This window comes from Plasmodium brasilianum, chromosome 4 (genome assembly GCF_023973825.1).
Source record: "Plasmodium brasilianum strain Bolivian I chromosome 4, whole genome shotgun sequence".
NCBI classification, from domain to species: Eukaryota; Apicomplexa; class Aconoidasida; order Haemosporida; family Plasmodiidae; genus Plasmodium; species Plasmodium brasilianum.
In genome coordinates this window covers 1,171,849-1,190,699 of record NC_090117.1, presented here as the reverse complement: position 1 = coordinate 1,190,699, position 18,851 = coordinate 1,171,849, and the positions used below count along the sequence as shown (strand labels likewise).

Here is an 18,851-nt window from a genome sequence, read left to right as displayed (position 1 = left end):
TAATTGTTGTATATCTTATATTAACATAAAATTTATCTTTATACAATAATATACTTATTTTATTATCTAATTGTAAAAAATAATACAATTTTTATTTATTATTACATTTTATTGCATATGTTAAAGTAATTTTGATAAAAAAGTATTAAATATAATAGTAGCCTAAAATGAAAATTAAAATAAGAAAAGATATACAAATTTCTCATTTAAATATAATGTTTCACAAATTATAAAATTGTTAATATTCTGTTAATAATTAATTCTTTAAAAAAGAATCATATTATTATTTGTAATTTCAAACTTCAACCATAAAAAAAATATAAATATCTAATAAAAGTATTCTTACATCAAATGAGGTGAGAAACATATATTTCTCATACTAATTTCACAATAACAATGATTTGTTAAATTTACTTTTAAATAAAAAATACATATGAAACTACAAAAGCAAATACATTTGGTTTTACTAATTAAAGTATAACATTTCATATTAAAAGTAACATATAATAAATTTTCTAAAAATTCCATTGAAATGATCAAGTAAAACCATTAAAAAAAGGAAAAATATTTACAACCATAAATCCATTAAATAATAGATTCAAGTTATACTAATTCCATTTATATATACTAATGTAACTCACTACATATTTATTATAATACTAATCTCCATAAAACATTTACACATATAATTTTTGTATATTAAACAGATACTTTTATTTTAAATATTCAGTAATATTAATTTCACATGTTAATGATTGAAAAAAAAAATATTATATATATCCAGAACAATAAATTATCTCAAAATAATAAAATATAATATAAAAACAAATATAAAAGCAAGCTAACGCTTAAAAATACTTAATATATATTTTTTTTGCTTTTGCGTATTAGTATATATTTCTGTATTATCTAGGTTTAATAAGAAAAAATTTATGACTATATAACAATTAATTTTTTTTAAAAAGTATTTTAATAATAATAAGGCAAAACTTCATTAGATATATGAAAATCTTTATATTTTAAATAACATATTAATTATAACTAGGCTTTGATATCCTTTATTTCTATTTCAGTCGTTTATTTTAAGATTTATACCATTACATAAGTAACTATTAAAATACATAATAAAGTAACAATCATAAAATCTTTGATTTGTCCACACAATTAAATAAATTTTTAATACTTCTTTCTTTAATATATGATAAATTACCTAATGGAATAAGACATAGAAAACATAATAAATATACTAAGAACGTATTTCATTTGAGTAAATTTTAAAGAGACAGTTATACACACAGAATATTTTAAACATTTTTTCTTGGTAGAATCTATATATTTTCTGTATTTATATAAAGTAATAAGTTTCCTATATAATAATTTTTTAAAAATAATACATCTATTACTGATAATGACTTATATATTACAGAAGTTCATACTATTACTAATATTGGGGATATAAAACTTGAATTATCATCATATTTTTATTAATATTAGCATCATTCACAATACAGAATTATTATCTTCACAGTCTGAACATTACATATATTTCCAAATAAAATAACTTTAATCCTATATTATTTGTGCCTCTCTATTAGTCTGGTAATAATATAGTAGTTTTTGAATCTAGCGGTTCTTTTTCACAGTTATAATTATCTAAAATTTTATCAATCTATACTACAATAAAAATATAATATTTTTATTACTTAAAATGTGATAAGTTTCATTATTCATAAGGAAAATATCATCATAAGTATACATATATATATATATATATACATATCATTAAATAGAAATAAAAATTAAACAAAATTACTGTTATATACTTATACCTTACTAGTGAAATAAGAACAGATGTAAATAAATTGGAGATAAATGTAAGAGTTTTAACTAAAATAAAATACTTATTTTTTTAATTCTCGTTAGAATTATTTAACCTTATTATATATCTACGTCGGTATAAAATTCATTTATATTTGCAAGTTAGTCATAAAAGGCATAGTTATTTATATTGTTATTTTATTTTATTTTTAAAAAAGTATGAATTACATAAATAAAATAAAAATATAATGTAAAAAAAAAGAAAAGATAATTTTAAAAATATTTGTGTAGGTATTTCCAATAAAGTTATTCAGAAAATAAGCAAAATAAAAATAAATCATTTTTGGTAAAACTAATTTTATAAATAAATATTCAATATATATAAATATAGTACTCTTACATAGCTATTCTAAACATTTGTGCCAGTATATTTCAGAATTAATACTAAATAAAATAAGTTTTTTGATGCATAAATATTTTATTTTAAAATTAGAATAAAAAACATACGGTGATAATAGCTATATAAGCATATATAACTTATATAGTTCTTAAAATTTTTCTCAGCTTACTAATGATAAGATTAGATATATGTGTATGCTATAGCTTTTAAACATTATAAAATAACTCAAAAAACATAAATTATTAAATGCTATGTAATAGTATTTATAGGATGAAAAAAAAAAATAAAAAAAGACAACTTCTTTCTTCATAGTACTAATTATAACCTAACATATATCATATACCTACGATATGTGGAACATTTTTACAATAATTAAAAATTTCCATTTTAAAATGTAATCCACTTACACAATTACGATGCTTCAAAATTTTCTATCCAATATAATGCTTTTATATATTCTTATCATATTATTGTATATGAAATACAGAAATTTTTATATAACTTAAAAAAATGTATTTTATATTATGATTCAAATACAATTCATTAGATTTAAATAACAAGAAATTTATATTTTTCTATTTTTTTTTAAAAAAAAATACAAATTTATAAGTTCTGCACTAATTATAATTTAAATAGAAAATAAATAAAAAAGTAAATGTACGATAAAAACAATTTTTAGTAATTATAATATTTTTAAAAAAAAATTATAGTAAGATAAAATATTTAAATAATATAAAACATTAAATGGTTTAATTAAGTAATACAAAAAGATAATATGCAAAATGATATAGAACATAATTTAGGAAAGACTTTAATGCATTTTTTTTCTTTTTGACAACTTTATGTAGGAGATAATAGTGCATATATTTTTTATTAATTTGTATATATATATTACTCCAAATTATATATTAAATGACGGATTTTACTTAATTAAAGAGAAATATATAAAAACGTGAAACTTCTAAAGTGTTATACAAAACATATTATCATGCAGTACATTAAAAAAGTAATATAATAATTTGTTTGTTTCATAAGTTCATAATAATATAGTATATATATTTATATATATTGATATAAATCTATTGAAAAATAGTTTTTTTTTTAGACATTTACATAATTAAGTTACACGGATATACCTTACTTTAGGAAAATTTACAAATTTGTGCTCATATGAAAGAGTATAACAATCATTCCTAACAAATAATACTATCTAATGTGAATAATTCACAACGATAAATAATATATAAAGATACAAACTCCTATTTATTTATTTATTATTTTCCAAATTCCCATATAATTAATCAGGATGGTAATTTTTAGAGCATTAATATTTCCCCATATTATATTATGAATGTTGTATTTATTAAAAACATTAACACAATTTTAATTTAATTAATCATGCATATTCAGTTAAATGAAAGGATAAACTATTAATAATTTTCATTTTTCTTGAAATATTTAATTTTTATGTGAAGATATTCAACCTAAGTGAATAATATTATTAAATATATATATACTTAATTTATATATTTATATCTATTAAATCATATATATTTATATTAAATTTTTAGTATTCACTAATTTCTTATATATATAATGTTACTTATAACAATAATTCTTTTAAATAGTTCTTTTATTATAACGGATTATGTTTCTTTTAATTAACCATGGTGTTAGTACGATAATAACAATGAACTATGTGATTTTTGTTTCTTCATTATTTTATTTAAAATTAAATTAATGTATTTTATATATATTTTCACTGAAATAATTTTTTTTTACACTGTAACATTAAATAATATTTTTTAAATCATTCTTATTATAGAAGTATTATATCTTTTCCGCAGTTCTATTACGGCTATGAATTTTATTGCAATATGTCCCCGCAAACATATATACGTTAAAATAATCTCTAAAATGAAAACAATTTTGAGTTTTATCCACGTTACGTTCACTTTAGTTTATAGATATATTGATATCTACTATTTCTAATTAATTTATTTTTGCAAGACGTATATAGTAGTCGCATATTACATATAAGTTTACACGCAATTCTCTAATATTATGTTTACAAAAAAATAAAATTATAAAGAATAGGGTGTAATTTTTTTTTTTTTTAGTTTCAAGTGAATTAATACTTTATATACAAATCTGAATACGCCCTTTGTTGGTGCATATTTTTCACTATTACATGTGCATAATTCCTTACATATTTGTATGTGCATGGTGAATATTAAAAACATGTGCATATATGCATAAGTCCATCATACTCATATATATATATATGCATGTATATACAAACTTTGTTCCATTGTACTAGGACGAACTAATAGCTTTTATATTTACCCTTTATACATTTGCATTTAACGCATTATCTTTATGTTCGACCATTGGTTTCCATAATTCTTATGACGAGTGAACTAATTAACACTATTTATATTAATCATTAATAAACGTAATAAAAAGTACGTTTGCACTTTTTATTCAATATAGATTGGAGCTGATGTTAGAGGAAGATTCTCTTAACTAATAAATATAAACTGCTTCCTCTTTAGATGCTTTACATAGTTTTTAATATTCCTTTTCTTTATTAAGATCCGTAAGTGAAATAACTATTCCAATGAAGTTTACTCATTTTTGATATTATCTCTTTTCATATATCATAGTTTCAGTAATTTACTCATACTATCCTATGTACATAAATTTTTACATAGATTCATCTATGTTGAGGGCACATATGGTTGTAATATCTTAAAATTCTTGAAAAAAACATGCCAACACACAAATGTTTCTATATAAATATATATGCATATGTACTCATTTACACTTTAAATGTAAATATTCTCACATGTACAAGGAGAAATCTTGAGAAGAAAAAAATATATGTATGTAAATGCGCCCTATATGCTTACAAAATAATTCACCCATGAATAATGCTATTTTACAATCATACATAGACATTCACATAATAGTATCCTCAAACAATATCAATTATTTATCTACATGAAATTACTTCGAGACCATAAATATATTAGTAGATTTATTTTGTTTTAAATGAGCTATGTCCACATTAGCTCCTTTATAAAAGTGTTCATCAGGTGAGGATAATTACAAAAAAAAAAATTTAAATATATACTTATGAAACTCAGTTAAAATAAGAAATTGGTGAAATGGAGTTATAAGCAGAAGAATATAAAGCATATCATATAAAATACATTTTATTTTGTTTATTTGTTCTAATTTTATCATGTGCGCACTGTTTATGAGTAAAAATTTCAACAAGCACCTGTAAAATTATGATCAAATATTTCAATGTATTTAAATATATATAAATATAAATATTCATTTTATGATATTTAGTAAGGTACACCAGTGGAAACACATAAATGGGCACATACTTCTATCGACCCTATGCATATATGTACACATACGTATTCGTACATACATGTACACGATGTACCAACGTATGTGATACAAAAAAAAAATTCGAACAAAACAAATTTTATTTTTTATAATCCCAAATCACGTTGCAGTACATAATTACAATGATATTTTCTCAATTTTTCGACTTCTCCAACGAATTAAGAGAAGAATATATAAAATAAAAAAGTATTGTAAACATTTATCCTTTTTTTTTTTTTTTTGATGTTTTCTTTTTCATTTTTCTTTTGTATTTTCCATTTTTTTTTATATCCATCATACATATTTAAAACAATAACTTTGTAATCGAACGCTCACCATGGAAAACAAAGTAAAAAAAAAAAAAATTTTGATTTATACTGTTCTTATACATTTGCTATTATAATCATTTATATTTTATGTTATTCTTTTTTTTTATGTTTCCTGTTTCCATTTGTACTTGTTTTACTTTTTCATGGTTTTTCGATTATCGTTTTGCTTCATCTCCATTATCCCCTTCCTTATGTTAACGTACTTTTACGAAAATTATGTTGCATCATATAAATACATGTATCCTAAAAAAAGAAAGATCATTTTTTTTGAAATTAATACTGTTATACTTACGATGTATATATTATTAGCCCTTACTACTCTATTTTCTTTTCTCCTAAAACTTTTGCATGCACAGTCCTTTACTATAAAGCTCACAAGAAATAGCATAAAAATAACATAACACAAATTAACGTTCATAGTTATAATTACAAATATTACATCAATTATTATAAAAATTCAACCCTCCATTGACATTTTAGTAACTTTTTTGCATTGACAAAATGGAAATTCTAATTTATTTTTTTTTCAAAAATACATTACAAGTTCATTGACATAAAATTTAATAATTTCCTTTTTTAAAATTTCAATTTTTCATATATCAATTCCAAATAATATATAAACAAAAAAAAGTAAGTAAAAAAGGATGGATAAAGAGAGAACCATAAAGGTGAGGTAAAATAAGGAAGTATAATATTTGTGTAAAAAGAAAAAATAAAATATTAAAGGAAAGAACGTTTCAGAAATACAAGTATATATGTAATATAAATTAAGTACTCATTTATACATGTAACTATTTATAAGATATTCGGAAAAGATTAAAAAGAAAAGAAAATATATGAATATTTAATTGAGATATACTAACATAATAGTATAGGTATAGGATACATTGATACAAATAATTAAGAAAATAAAACGAAGTACATATAAAGAGATTTAAAAATTAATACACAAATAAGAACATATCCAGTTTCTGTAATAAATATATATTCTATAATTGATAAATACTACAAGGTTAAAACATTTTTATTTTTCAACTTATATCAGTAAGTCCTCTCATATATATAATACATATAATAAAATTAGCTAATTATGAAAACATTATACCAATTGTTCAAATGATTTCCTTTTTTGTGATATTGTATAATAGATAAATATTTTATTAAATTCAAAAATAATACAATTTTAATATAATAATTATTATTTTAAATATTATATTACCATATTTCATAAGTATATTTGCTTTTTTAACCATATAAAACAAAATATTACCTCTACATTATATTATTTATGAAATAAGAATTAACTAAACATATATTAACTTATAAAAGACACATGCACTATTTCTATACTTATATATTTCTATTTGTAAACTAGATTCATTTACTAATTAAAAAAGAAAAAATTTTAATAAATTTTTTGTTTTTTTTTACAGGAAATAATATTTTTTAAAATATGTAATATGATATTACACAAATTAAGAAACATATCAAATTAATATATAATAATTATTTGTTATATTAATATACTTTATCCAACAAAAGTGCACTAAATATATTTCCAGTGTCTTATTTTCTCATTTTTATAACATAAATATAATTATTTTTAAGATCACGTATTTACTGAAAATAATGCACACATTAAAATTACAATCAAAAATAATATTATATTACTCGAATAATTACTAGATATGTAATAATATTACAATTGTAATTCAAAAAAAAATATGTATTAATTAACTACCACTCAATGTACAAAAGAGCTGTAATAAAAATTGTTGCATACGTTCTGTCAGCCATACTATAACAAAAATAGTGTTAATAATAAATATTATTTAGGAATAACAATGAATAATTTAAATATATTTGCTTATTTTACTTGATTAAAGTTCATGATCACATATAATTAACATATATTTATTCATAAAATAAATAATATTTAATAATATTCATGAGGCCCTCATATTATGAAACATGTGTATATTATATGTGGAGCTTTTTAAATAATTCCAATACTTTTTTCAAATCATTTAATATTAATAGATAGTTAAAATATAGAATGACATAAATATATGTTTACAGTTGTGCATTTTTTCTTACTAGGTCCAATATAAAAATTACTGTAATGGGAATACTACTGTAACATGTAGGAAATAAAAAAAATTGTGATAGATTTTATGTTCTTAATATTCTTTTAAAATTTAAGATGAACATTTATAGAAATATTCATTGTCTATATAGTTTCTAATTAAACATGTAACACAAGAACTAGAATTATTTCTTTTACAGAAATTTATTATTATTTAATATATTTGGATAAGAAAAAAATAATATATATGTATTATAGTAAAATAATGATTCTAGATACATATATATATTATGTACATAGAAGAAAATGTTTTTATAAAATATGATAATATAAAATATTAAAAAAGATATATATATATAAAAATGTATATTTTATTAAATACTTTTTAGCAATTTTCTCACCATTATAAAGTAACTTTTTCCATATAGACAGATCCATATTTTCCATCCCCTTACTATATTTTTGCAAAGAAAAAAAAATATATATTTTAATTCATAATAAAATCAGTACATTTTAAAATACATATGATTATAAAAACTAAAATATACATTTATATTATATTATCCATTTTGTTTTTATCTATAAAAAATCAAATTCAATAAATTAAATTTACTCATCTAGTTCACTAGAAATATATTACATGTAAAACAATATTTATTGCCTTTATCTAATTAAAAGGTATTAAAAAAAAAGATTTTTTTCTTAAGTAGACCTAATTAAAAAATATCTAACGAAAAAAAACAATATTATTTATTTGTTAAATATATATAAATATATAATACACTTTTTATAATTTGATTTTAATTAAAAAATGAACCTTATAAATATAGATGAAAGAGCAACTATCAATATAAATTACATGTATTTCTAGGAATATCTAATATAACATTACACATAATATATTTATAGATATAATAAATAGTACATATATATAATACCCCTATATTATTACTCCATATAGGATATATATACATATTTCCATTTCCATTAATAATATATTTTTTTAGCGATATATATCATTACTTAAAATATATCTATTATAAAAAAAAAAAAAAAAACTTTATTCATATTATCTATTAATATACAAAATCTATTCCGTTAGTTTAATCTTTAATGATGTTAATCATAAAAAATATATTTATTACTTTTATTAATATGTTATGTATATAGTATATACATAATTCATCCTTCCACAATTTAATAAATACCATAATTAAACTAAATAATAAAAGAGTAAATAGTTTTAACTATTCATTTAATTGTAAATATATATAATCTATAATTTAATATTTAAAAATGATAGATACTTAATAAAGATATTTTTTTATTACTTATAACTTCAAATACATCCCATGCTAAAAAAAACTTAAAAGGACATCAAAAAATATTTTAGAATAATTTTGTTTTAAATCTATTCCTAATAAAACTTATTTATTTGAATAAATACTAAATTTCTTCCTAATTAAAAAACAATTTAATGTACTAATCTGTACAACAATATTTATTCACATTTTTTCATTAAAAAATCAAGAAATATTTATTGCTAATTTAACACTAATAATATGTTTTTATAATAATAAAAAAAATAATAATTTTAGACTACATAGAGCTAAAATACAAGTAGAAATAATTTCTTTATCATGTATAAATTATCATATTACAATAAAATTTACGATATGTTCTACTATATATTTATTTAAAAAAAAATAAATATAGATTTTTAAAGAAAAACTATTAAAAAAAATATATATATTAAATCATAATACTTATCTAAGCTGAAACAATACATTATAATACAAATTAAAAACCTCAGAATATCAAAATTCGCAAAAAAAATAAGAACTTCTATTTTTACACTTTTGTATCAAAATAGTCACCAGCATGTAGATGCATCAAAATAAAATAAGCTATTATTTTGTTATTGTTATTTTTATTAACAGTATATCTATTATTATTACAGATATTACATCTTATTAAAGATTTCCATAAAGAAAAAAAAATATTCGCTAAAATTTTTTATCTTTTCCTGAACTTAATTTTTTCATATTTCTTAAATTTTTTATGGTAATAAATAATCCATGAAATAAATGTGAAACATAATATAAAAAATGGTACAAAACATATGAGAATACGAAAGAATCGTCCTAATATACATGCATTACTAACAGCATTTGAGACTTCTTTACAAAAATCACAAGCATCCTTAGTACCAAAAATTCCGGAGTGCTCCCAAAAACCTGTTAGCTTTTTCAACAAATTTACAAATGTTGACAAGGTTCCATCTCCATCTTTTGACAGTGTTTCTAAATGTTCCTTCTTCAAACCTAAGTAAGACAATAAACAACCTTTACCAGACAATCCCAGAGTTAATTCTATTATGCACACTATCAATAAAAACAAAAACAGTAATAAAGGTAATGCGATTCTCAATCCGTATTTTTTAAATATTATTTTTTTGTAAATACTATCTCTTACTGTTCTGTTATTTTTAAGAAAATCCGTGTAATCAAGCTCTTTGAATATTTTTTTTTCTAAACGAGAATATTTTTTTGTTTCATATATACAAGATCTATTTTTCGTAGCCTGCCTATGATCACTAGCATTATTTAATGAATTTCTGCATGATTGTTTATTCTTTGTTGTGTTCCTTTTATCATTATAAGGTATGTCTCTTTTTTCGTACACTCCATTACGTGGTATATCAACTATTAAATCCACAGTATTCGTATTATTAGTTTTCTTACATTTTGCTAATAATCTGCAGTTTCTTATACTTAATATTCTTTTAAGAATATGATTCTGTTCCAAATATTTGTTATACTTAAACTAAAAAAGCAAAGAAAATATTTCATATTTAACGATAAATAGCATCATGATAAAAAACATTATCAGTAAAAGTAAAAAATAAAAAATGAAATATAGCAATATGGAAAATATGGATAAATCATATTATCATACCCTATCATTGTTAAAATGATATATCCAAGCTGAAAGGACAAACAGAAATATTTTAATATATAAATGTAACTTAATCTTTTGTTTCATGATATATACTTTTAACATTGTTATATATTCACTATAGAAACCATTAAAAATAATATAATACACTTATAAAGATAAACGATAATATACTTATTTAATTAGTTTTTTTTTTTCTCTTCATAAAAACGTAATAAAATATATATGAGTATATTTTTTTTATAGCAGAGACTATGAAAACTAACTTTAAATAAATATTTAAAATTTTTATATTAACGTAATTCATAATAAACAAAAATTTATTAGAAAAATATAAATTGAATTATCAATAAATATTTAAAATATACAACCTATTTATTTTATACAGCAAATAAGATTGATAATTTTTTTATTACCTACTTACAAAATAAAATAAAAATATATATATATCATTTTTTAATTTTTCTAAATATTCACTTGTTATAGAATATAGAAGAGAGAGAATATAGACAATATATTGTTCTATATAATAAAAGAATAATAACTAATTTTAAAGACTTTTTTTTATTAATAATTATATTTCCATACGCATTATGTATGGAAACACTCTTTATATCTGGTAAAATATTGATTATTATAACAATATATTAATAGTTATCATAAATGTAGAAAATAATATTACTTATAATTTTCTGTATTATATTATTTACGATATTTACGTTAGTTATTACATGATCATTTTCATCCTTTTATGTCTTTTAATATATTTCAAAAATCGCATTAGTAATATACTACATATATATAAAAATAAATGTTTTACATCTAGAGAAATTGTGAATTCCTATTATTCTATAATTCTTCTTAAAATTAATAATTGATATTAATGTTTAAATTATACCATTATTTCTCAATGAAGTGCTTGTGAATGATTTGACCTAATTAATTCTTAGTTTAATTAAATATATATATATAATAAAAAAAAAAAAAGTAAAATTTTTATAGAACCTACAAATATTAGATTAAACTAATTTTAAAAATAGGTTTATACAATTTTATCAAGAATAAAAATAAAAACAAATGTTGTTTCATTCATTTATTTTAGCATATATATTTTAGTAATATATGTAAGATACAATGAAATCAAAATTATTCATGTAAAAAAATAAATTATTAAATACAGGTATCCCATTATTTATTGGATCATTAAAATAACACACAAATTTTATAACTCTCCATATATAATTACCACTAAAACTAAATTAGCATCAATATATTTTGACTATTTCATAAAAATAGCCCGAATATTGATCTTTGAAACCTAAACTAAAAACTAATATTCTACACATGAATTACATATGAAAATTCCTTTAATTTTATTACTTTATTTTATTAAAAAAATGAGCATTGCAAATATGAATGAATTCCTCATGGTCAATATAATCTCTATGTGTATTTATATATACCTAAAATAAAAAGAAAACTTAAAACATTTATAGACAACAATAAAATATATCTTAAATGCATAAATAAATAACTATACATGAAGAAACTAATTTATTAAATATATTTTTGTTATAATTTTTTTTAATGTCAATTTAAATTTTGTAGATATATATCACATTTTTAGAAATTCACTATTATAAGTATATAAAAAAAAGGATTTGTAGATAATGCCTATTAATATGTGATTATATTTGATTCATTAATTTAATTTTTGAATGAAATAGAAAATGAAAACAATATATATTATATTTATTTATTGATTTTCTATTTAATGTGAATATGATTAAATCATTCAAAATTGTATAAAAATTATATTTAAGTACAAGAAAAAAATGATAAAAGTTTTTATCAATTCATTTAATTGTAATGATTTAGGATGTCAAAGTTGTTAAATAATTATAAACAGATTATATTTTAAAAAAATATTTTTTTTTTATATATTTATAATTTTACACTTATACGTTTCAAAAGAAATTAATATTCCGTTAAAAATTTTTTTATAGCTTCTACATTCTATGAAATAATATACACAAAACATATCATATAAAATGAATATAAAGTTTTATCTTAAATTAAAAATATACATACATATATTTATATATATATATATATATATAATATTAAATATATTGAATTCCTTTCACGCAAATATCAAAAAAGTCATATTTATACATAGAGTTAATAATACATTTTCTTAATAGCTACAACAAATAATGATTTTAAATAAGTAGAATACTTGAGTTGAGAAGTAACAATTATTATATTAGATATAAATTATCACAAGTATTCAATAAAGATAAGCATATTATGATATTATTTATTCATTTTAAAGCAAAAAAATATATTTTCCTTGAATATGTGTATAAATACACAAATAAGTATTTTATATTAAATATACGTAATAAAGATTAACTAACACGTTAAAATGCATATTACAAAACATTAAAATATTCTAATTGACAAAAAAGTTAAGAACAAAAGTCTTTATTGTAATTCATAAAAAAATGCATTTATATACCCTTGTATTTATAAAATTGTGGTAATCACAGTTATTTTAACTAAGGATATATTACTGAAAACATTGCAAATATAACATCATATTAATAACTTGCTTGCAGAGAAATACATACATAATATTATTCATATGCCTCAGTTATCAATTTAATTTTTTGATATTTTTCATTATTTTTTAAAATCTTATAAATCGCTACAATAATTAAGGCTGCTAACATAATGAATGTTACTGCAAATAATAATATGTAAACATGTCCTTCATTTTCTAAACCTAGTATACCTTTAAGAAAAGATAAAATCTGACTATCTATTCCATTCGTTCCATCCGATGCACTGATCGACTTAAATTGACATGACACGGATAATCCTATTCCCAAAATGAAGAAAAGAAAAAACATGACAACTCCATATCTGTACTTTCTAAATTTTATTTTTTTTAAAGCTATATCACTAATTCTCCTTTTTTTTTCAATGAAATAATCATAGTTTTTCTTTTTTATCCATTTTTTTTCAAAATGGAAATGTTTTCCATCAAACATTGCATTATTATAATCTATTATTTGCGTATAGTATTGCTTCTTATTTAGTAAATCTCTATTTGACAGTTTTTTTTGTTCTTTGGATCCTTTTTCATTATTAGATATATTTTTTTTTTTGCATTTTCCATTATTGGATATATCCTCTCTTAAACCTATAATGCATGAACTATTTTGTTGTTTATATTTTGTTAGTAATCGATAATTTCTTGCATATGATTTTACACGAGGGTCTAATTTTTCATACAAGCATTTGCTAAACGGTCTCTAAGAAAAAAAGAGAAATGTAAATATTTGCCATTTAATATAATACATATTTTATAAAAAAACAATGTAAATAAATATATAATACTAATAATATAAATAATAAATATATCCTTAAATAATATCATAATACTGTATCATTGTTAAAAAGACATATCCAATATAAATGTATAAACATAGCAATTTTTATGCATAAGATTAGCTTAATTTTTTGTTCCATGTTATAGATCATTAATATTATAATATAATTAGAAAGAAATAAAATAATATTATAATAATATATTTCAAATTAAAAAGAAGAATAAGTTCATTTAAAATACTTATTTTTATTATTTCTTCTTAAACATTTAATATAATGCATATAACTATATCCAATTTTACATCTACAAAAAAAAAAAAAAATTTATAGATATAATATAAAATTTTTACCCTAATGTTATAAAAAAAAAAATAATTTATAGATATAATATAAAATTTTTACCCTAATGTTATAAAAAAAAAGTAATGTTCATTTAAAAAAAAAAATTAAAATATATTCATAAATATTCACAATATATAATATGATTATTTAATATAATACTTTGATAAAATTATTATTTTTGTTTGATCTTTTTCACAATAAATTAAAAATAAGAATATATACTTTCTATTTATTTAGAAATATTGAGCTTATGTAGAATATATAGAAGGCATAGAATATATATATTATACATTTCTCTGAATACTACAACAGTTAATACTAATATTAAGGTGAAAATCTATTAATAATTTGTATTTTATTAACATTATATTTTAGAAGAACATGCTATTATTCTTAGAAATATTACTCATGTAAATAAAACAATTGCCATAATAAGTGATGCAAAACAATATATATTACTTTATTTATAAAATATGATTTAGTTACTCCTTGTGCACATATAGTATTTTATAGATTATAGCATACTGAAAAAAACATAATTTATTATATATTACATAATTCATGAACAAAAAATTTTTTTTTTGTAAAATAATAACTAATTTTTTATTTTTGTATAATAATTATTAAAAATCATTATTCTTAATTAAGTTTAAATTATCATATTCAATTTAGATGAAATATTCCCAAATTTTCAATTTAATTTTTTCGTTTTTAATTAATTATATATATTTAGAACAAATGTAATAAAAAAAAAAAAAAAATAAGAAAGTATTAAAAAATATTAAAATGTTTTTTTATTAGAATGATAAATTTCTTTATTCATATTAATCCACATATTATTTCCAATTTTCTATATCAAATTTTATAATAGAAAAAATGAGGAATAAATAAGCTGTTTCATATGCTAAGTAATACTTTTATATACCTACTTATCTATAATAAATAAAAATATTATTATTAATATTGGGGTCATTTAAATTTACATAATAGCACTTTTAAAAAAATTATGGTTATATCATGCGAAAAGGTCACATATTAATTTCAGCAAAAAATAGTATATATTAATCTTATACAATTAATTCTTCTACTCAAAGTATATCTTCATATATTAATTAAAATACATTGAAGCATACATTAATAATAAAAGCATAATAATATTGTTATTAACTAGCATATATGTATTACTTGGATTATCTTTTACTTAATGTTAAATTATTAGAAAAATATTAAAAAAATTAATTAAATTTCCTAGTAATTAATGTAAAATATATATCCTTTTGTACATATTTAAGAACCTACGTTTTTTTCCGTAAACAAATGTATAGAAAAAAAATATAATGTATCACAACTATTAAATGATTATTTATATATAATGTTGCTAAAAAAAAAATTTATTTACCTTAAAATTTATTTTCATATTGTTTAATTAAATTTTATTATGCCTATATCATTCACTTTTCTAAAGAACTTATTTTTTAAGGCAGATCAAAACAAGCAAATGCTCCATTAGACGTACTAATAACAGATTAATATTCGTTCAAAAAAAATTTCTCTTAATACTATAATAAAAAAAACGATACATAATAAATTTTAATTAATAAATTTTTTTTTATTATATACACATGCGTAATTATTATGAAACAGTTTTATATCGAACCATTATGTAGGCTATCTAATGATATATGTACTTTAAGCCCTTCATTTATTTATAAGGTTCCATGAATTATAAAATAGGTAATGTGCTATAAAGAATTCATTTTTAAAAGCAAAATAATATTAGTTTATATTGATGATTCCTACCTAAAGTATTAATAAAATCTAAAAATCCTATGAAAATATTCTTATATAAAATATACATTAAAACATTTATCTCCCATAATAATTTATTTCCAAAAAATATTTGTTAGTATTTCCATAACAAATACATACTAACAAAAAATAAATAATATAATTTTTGTTTTATTATATGAAAAACAACGATATATATATAAATTAAAATGATTATATAATAATTTTTTTTAGGAAAATGTTCAAATAATCAATTATAACCATAAAAAAAAAACCCAATTTAAGATTCTTAAAGATCTATATTGCTTCATTGATTAAGAGAATTTGTATTAATTGCAATTTTGTATATCAAAGAAAATGAGCTCATATTTTATAATAAAAATGTATGTTCACATAATTTTCTCATAGCTCATTTGCTACGAATATTTATCTATATGTATTTAATATTAGAATGAAACAAAAAATACATATATAAGTATAACAAATGAGAATAATAAATTAACTCATAAGAATATAGAATATTAGTAAAACAAATAGAGAAGAATACGAACTCTAATGTATATTTAATATATTTTTTTTTACTTTTAAATGTCATTACATATGATTATATTGTCCATGAATTATAATAAAATTAATATTCGAACAAGAAAAACGTTTTCTGAGAGCACAATATCATTAAGAATAAAGTAGAACTTTATTAGTTATGTTAATATATATTTTCTTTAATTTGTGCATTCATTACAACTAGACTTTTTATGCATTTACTCGATCATCAATTACATATCTGAATAATTTTATCAGGATTTAAGTAAGTTCAAAAATACATATAATAGATAACGATAATCCAACTATACCCCCATTATTACGCATGAATAACAATAATATGTTTTCAACAATAAGCCTAGTAGTGTTACTGGATTAAATAATATTTACGAATGAAGTTAATAGAATAAATAATAGAAAAACCATTAAGAAAGTTTTATTGTTAGATCGAATATCAAAGCTTCACTAATACATTATGAATGCTTTAAGCCTTTTTCTAGGAAGAATTTGCATATCTGCTTTATTTATATATAGACATAAATACCATATATAATTTTTTTTCAAAGAAATAGTCTGCTTCTCTAAATAAATTACATATAACTGATATAAATTTTGTGATTAATCATTTGGATAAAGCTCTTGTATTGTCTTTATTCATAGATTCCCATTTTCCATCAAATTCAGATTAATATTTAGCATCCCCATTTTCAAAGTCACAATATCTATTTCTAAATAACGTAACGTTTAATTCTATATTTTCTCTCTAAATTTAACCTTCTGAACACAAAATATCAATTTTTGATATACAGTTCTATGGGAACAGTTCATATTGTCTAAATATTTATCAAAGTCCAGTACGATAAAAAAATATATATTTTAATTATGTACGACGTAATATACTTATTTACTCATATAGGCACTATTATTTATATATATATATATATATTTACATTTTATGAAGAAGCAAAATGCATAAAGCAAATTTTCTTGCATAACATTATTATAACACATTATAGTAATTAGAATATGACCAACAATATAAATGAAATATGGGAGTTTTCACTAAAATAAAAAATTTAACTTTTTTATTCATATTCGAATTATATTTTCGTATAATATTTTTGTGTTCTTAAAATATTAATTATATTTTCACAAGTTACTAATAAAATGAAGCTGCCATTAGGACTATATAATTCTTTCTTACTTTTTAAAAGAGTATTAAATATAATATATAAAATACAAATATAAACATTAAAAAAGAAAGAATATTTTTAAAAATGTTTTAATAAATGTTTGCAATAATCATATCTGTAGAATAAGTAACATTTCATGCAGTAATTTTTGGTATAGTAAATTTTATTAATATATGTTTGTAATATATATATTTTCTAAGAGAGCCATTAAAAATTTTCGTTATTTATACCTTTTTTAAACGAAATAAAATAAAATTTATCTTTAAACATTTAATTATTTGTATTATATTTAAAATAACAAATATATATATACCGCGAATACGCACATTAACTTAAATATTAGGAATAGAACTATTAAATTTAATCAAATTTTTCTATCAGAAAAAATATCTTCGAGTACATTTTATAATTTGAAAACATTTTTAAATAATTAAAAAAAGCAAACAACTATTTGAAATTTAATACTAATTATAGGAAGTTAAAAAAATATAAAAATAAGATAAAATTTTTCGTTGTTCCACATATTATAATCTAGATATTAAACATATCTAGACTTTGTTGAAAATTTATGCACCACTATATTAAATTTTGCATTT

General features: G+C 19.1%; 2 protein-coding genes across 2 annotated transcripts; both read right to left on the bottom strand.

The window, feature by feature from the left end:
* Positions 1-10,051: 10,051 nt before the first annotated feature.
* Positions 10,052-11,080, bottom strand: MKS88_001254 (uncharacterized protein; the record flags this gene model as incomplete). The annotated part of the gene is made up of 2 exons (XM_067214165.1): positions 10,052-10,861; positions 10,994-11,080. The coding sequence occupies 2 exons, from the start codon at positions 11,078-11,080 to the stop codon at positions 10,052-10,054; spliced, it is 897 nt and encodes a 298-aa protein (XP_067075179.1).
* Positions 11,081-13,632: 2,552 nt separating this feature from the next.
* Positions 13,633-14,530, bottom strand: MKS88_001253 (uncharacterized protein; the record flags this gene model as incomplete). Its single annotated transcript, XM_067214164.1, has 2 exons — positions 13,633-14,313; positions 14,444-14,530. 2 exons carry the CDS (start codon positions 14,528-14,530, stop codon positions 13,633-13,635), a joined length of 768 nt encoding a protein of 255 aa, XP_067075178.1.
* Positions 14,531-18,851: the final 4,321 nt, after the last annotated feature.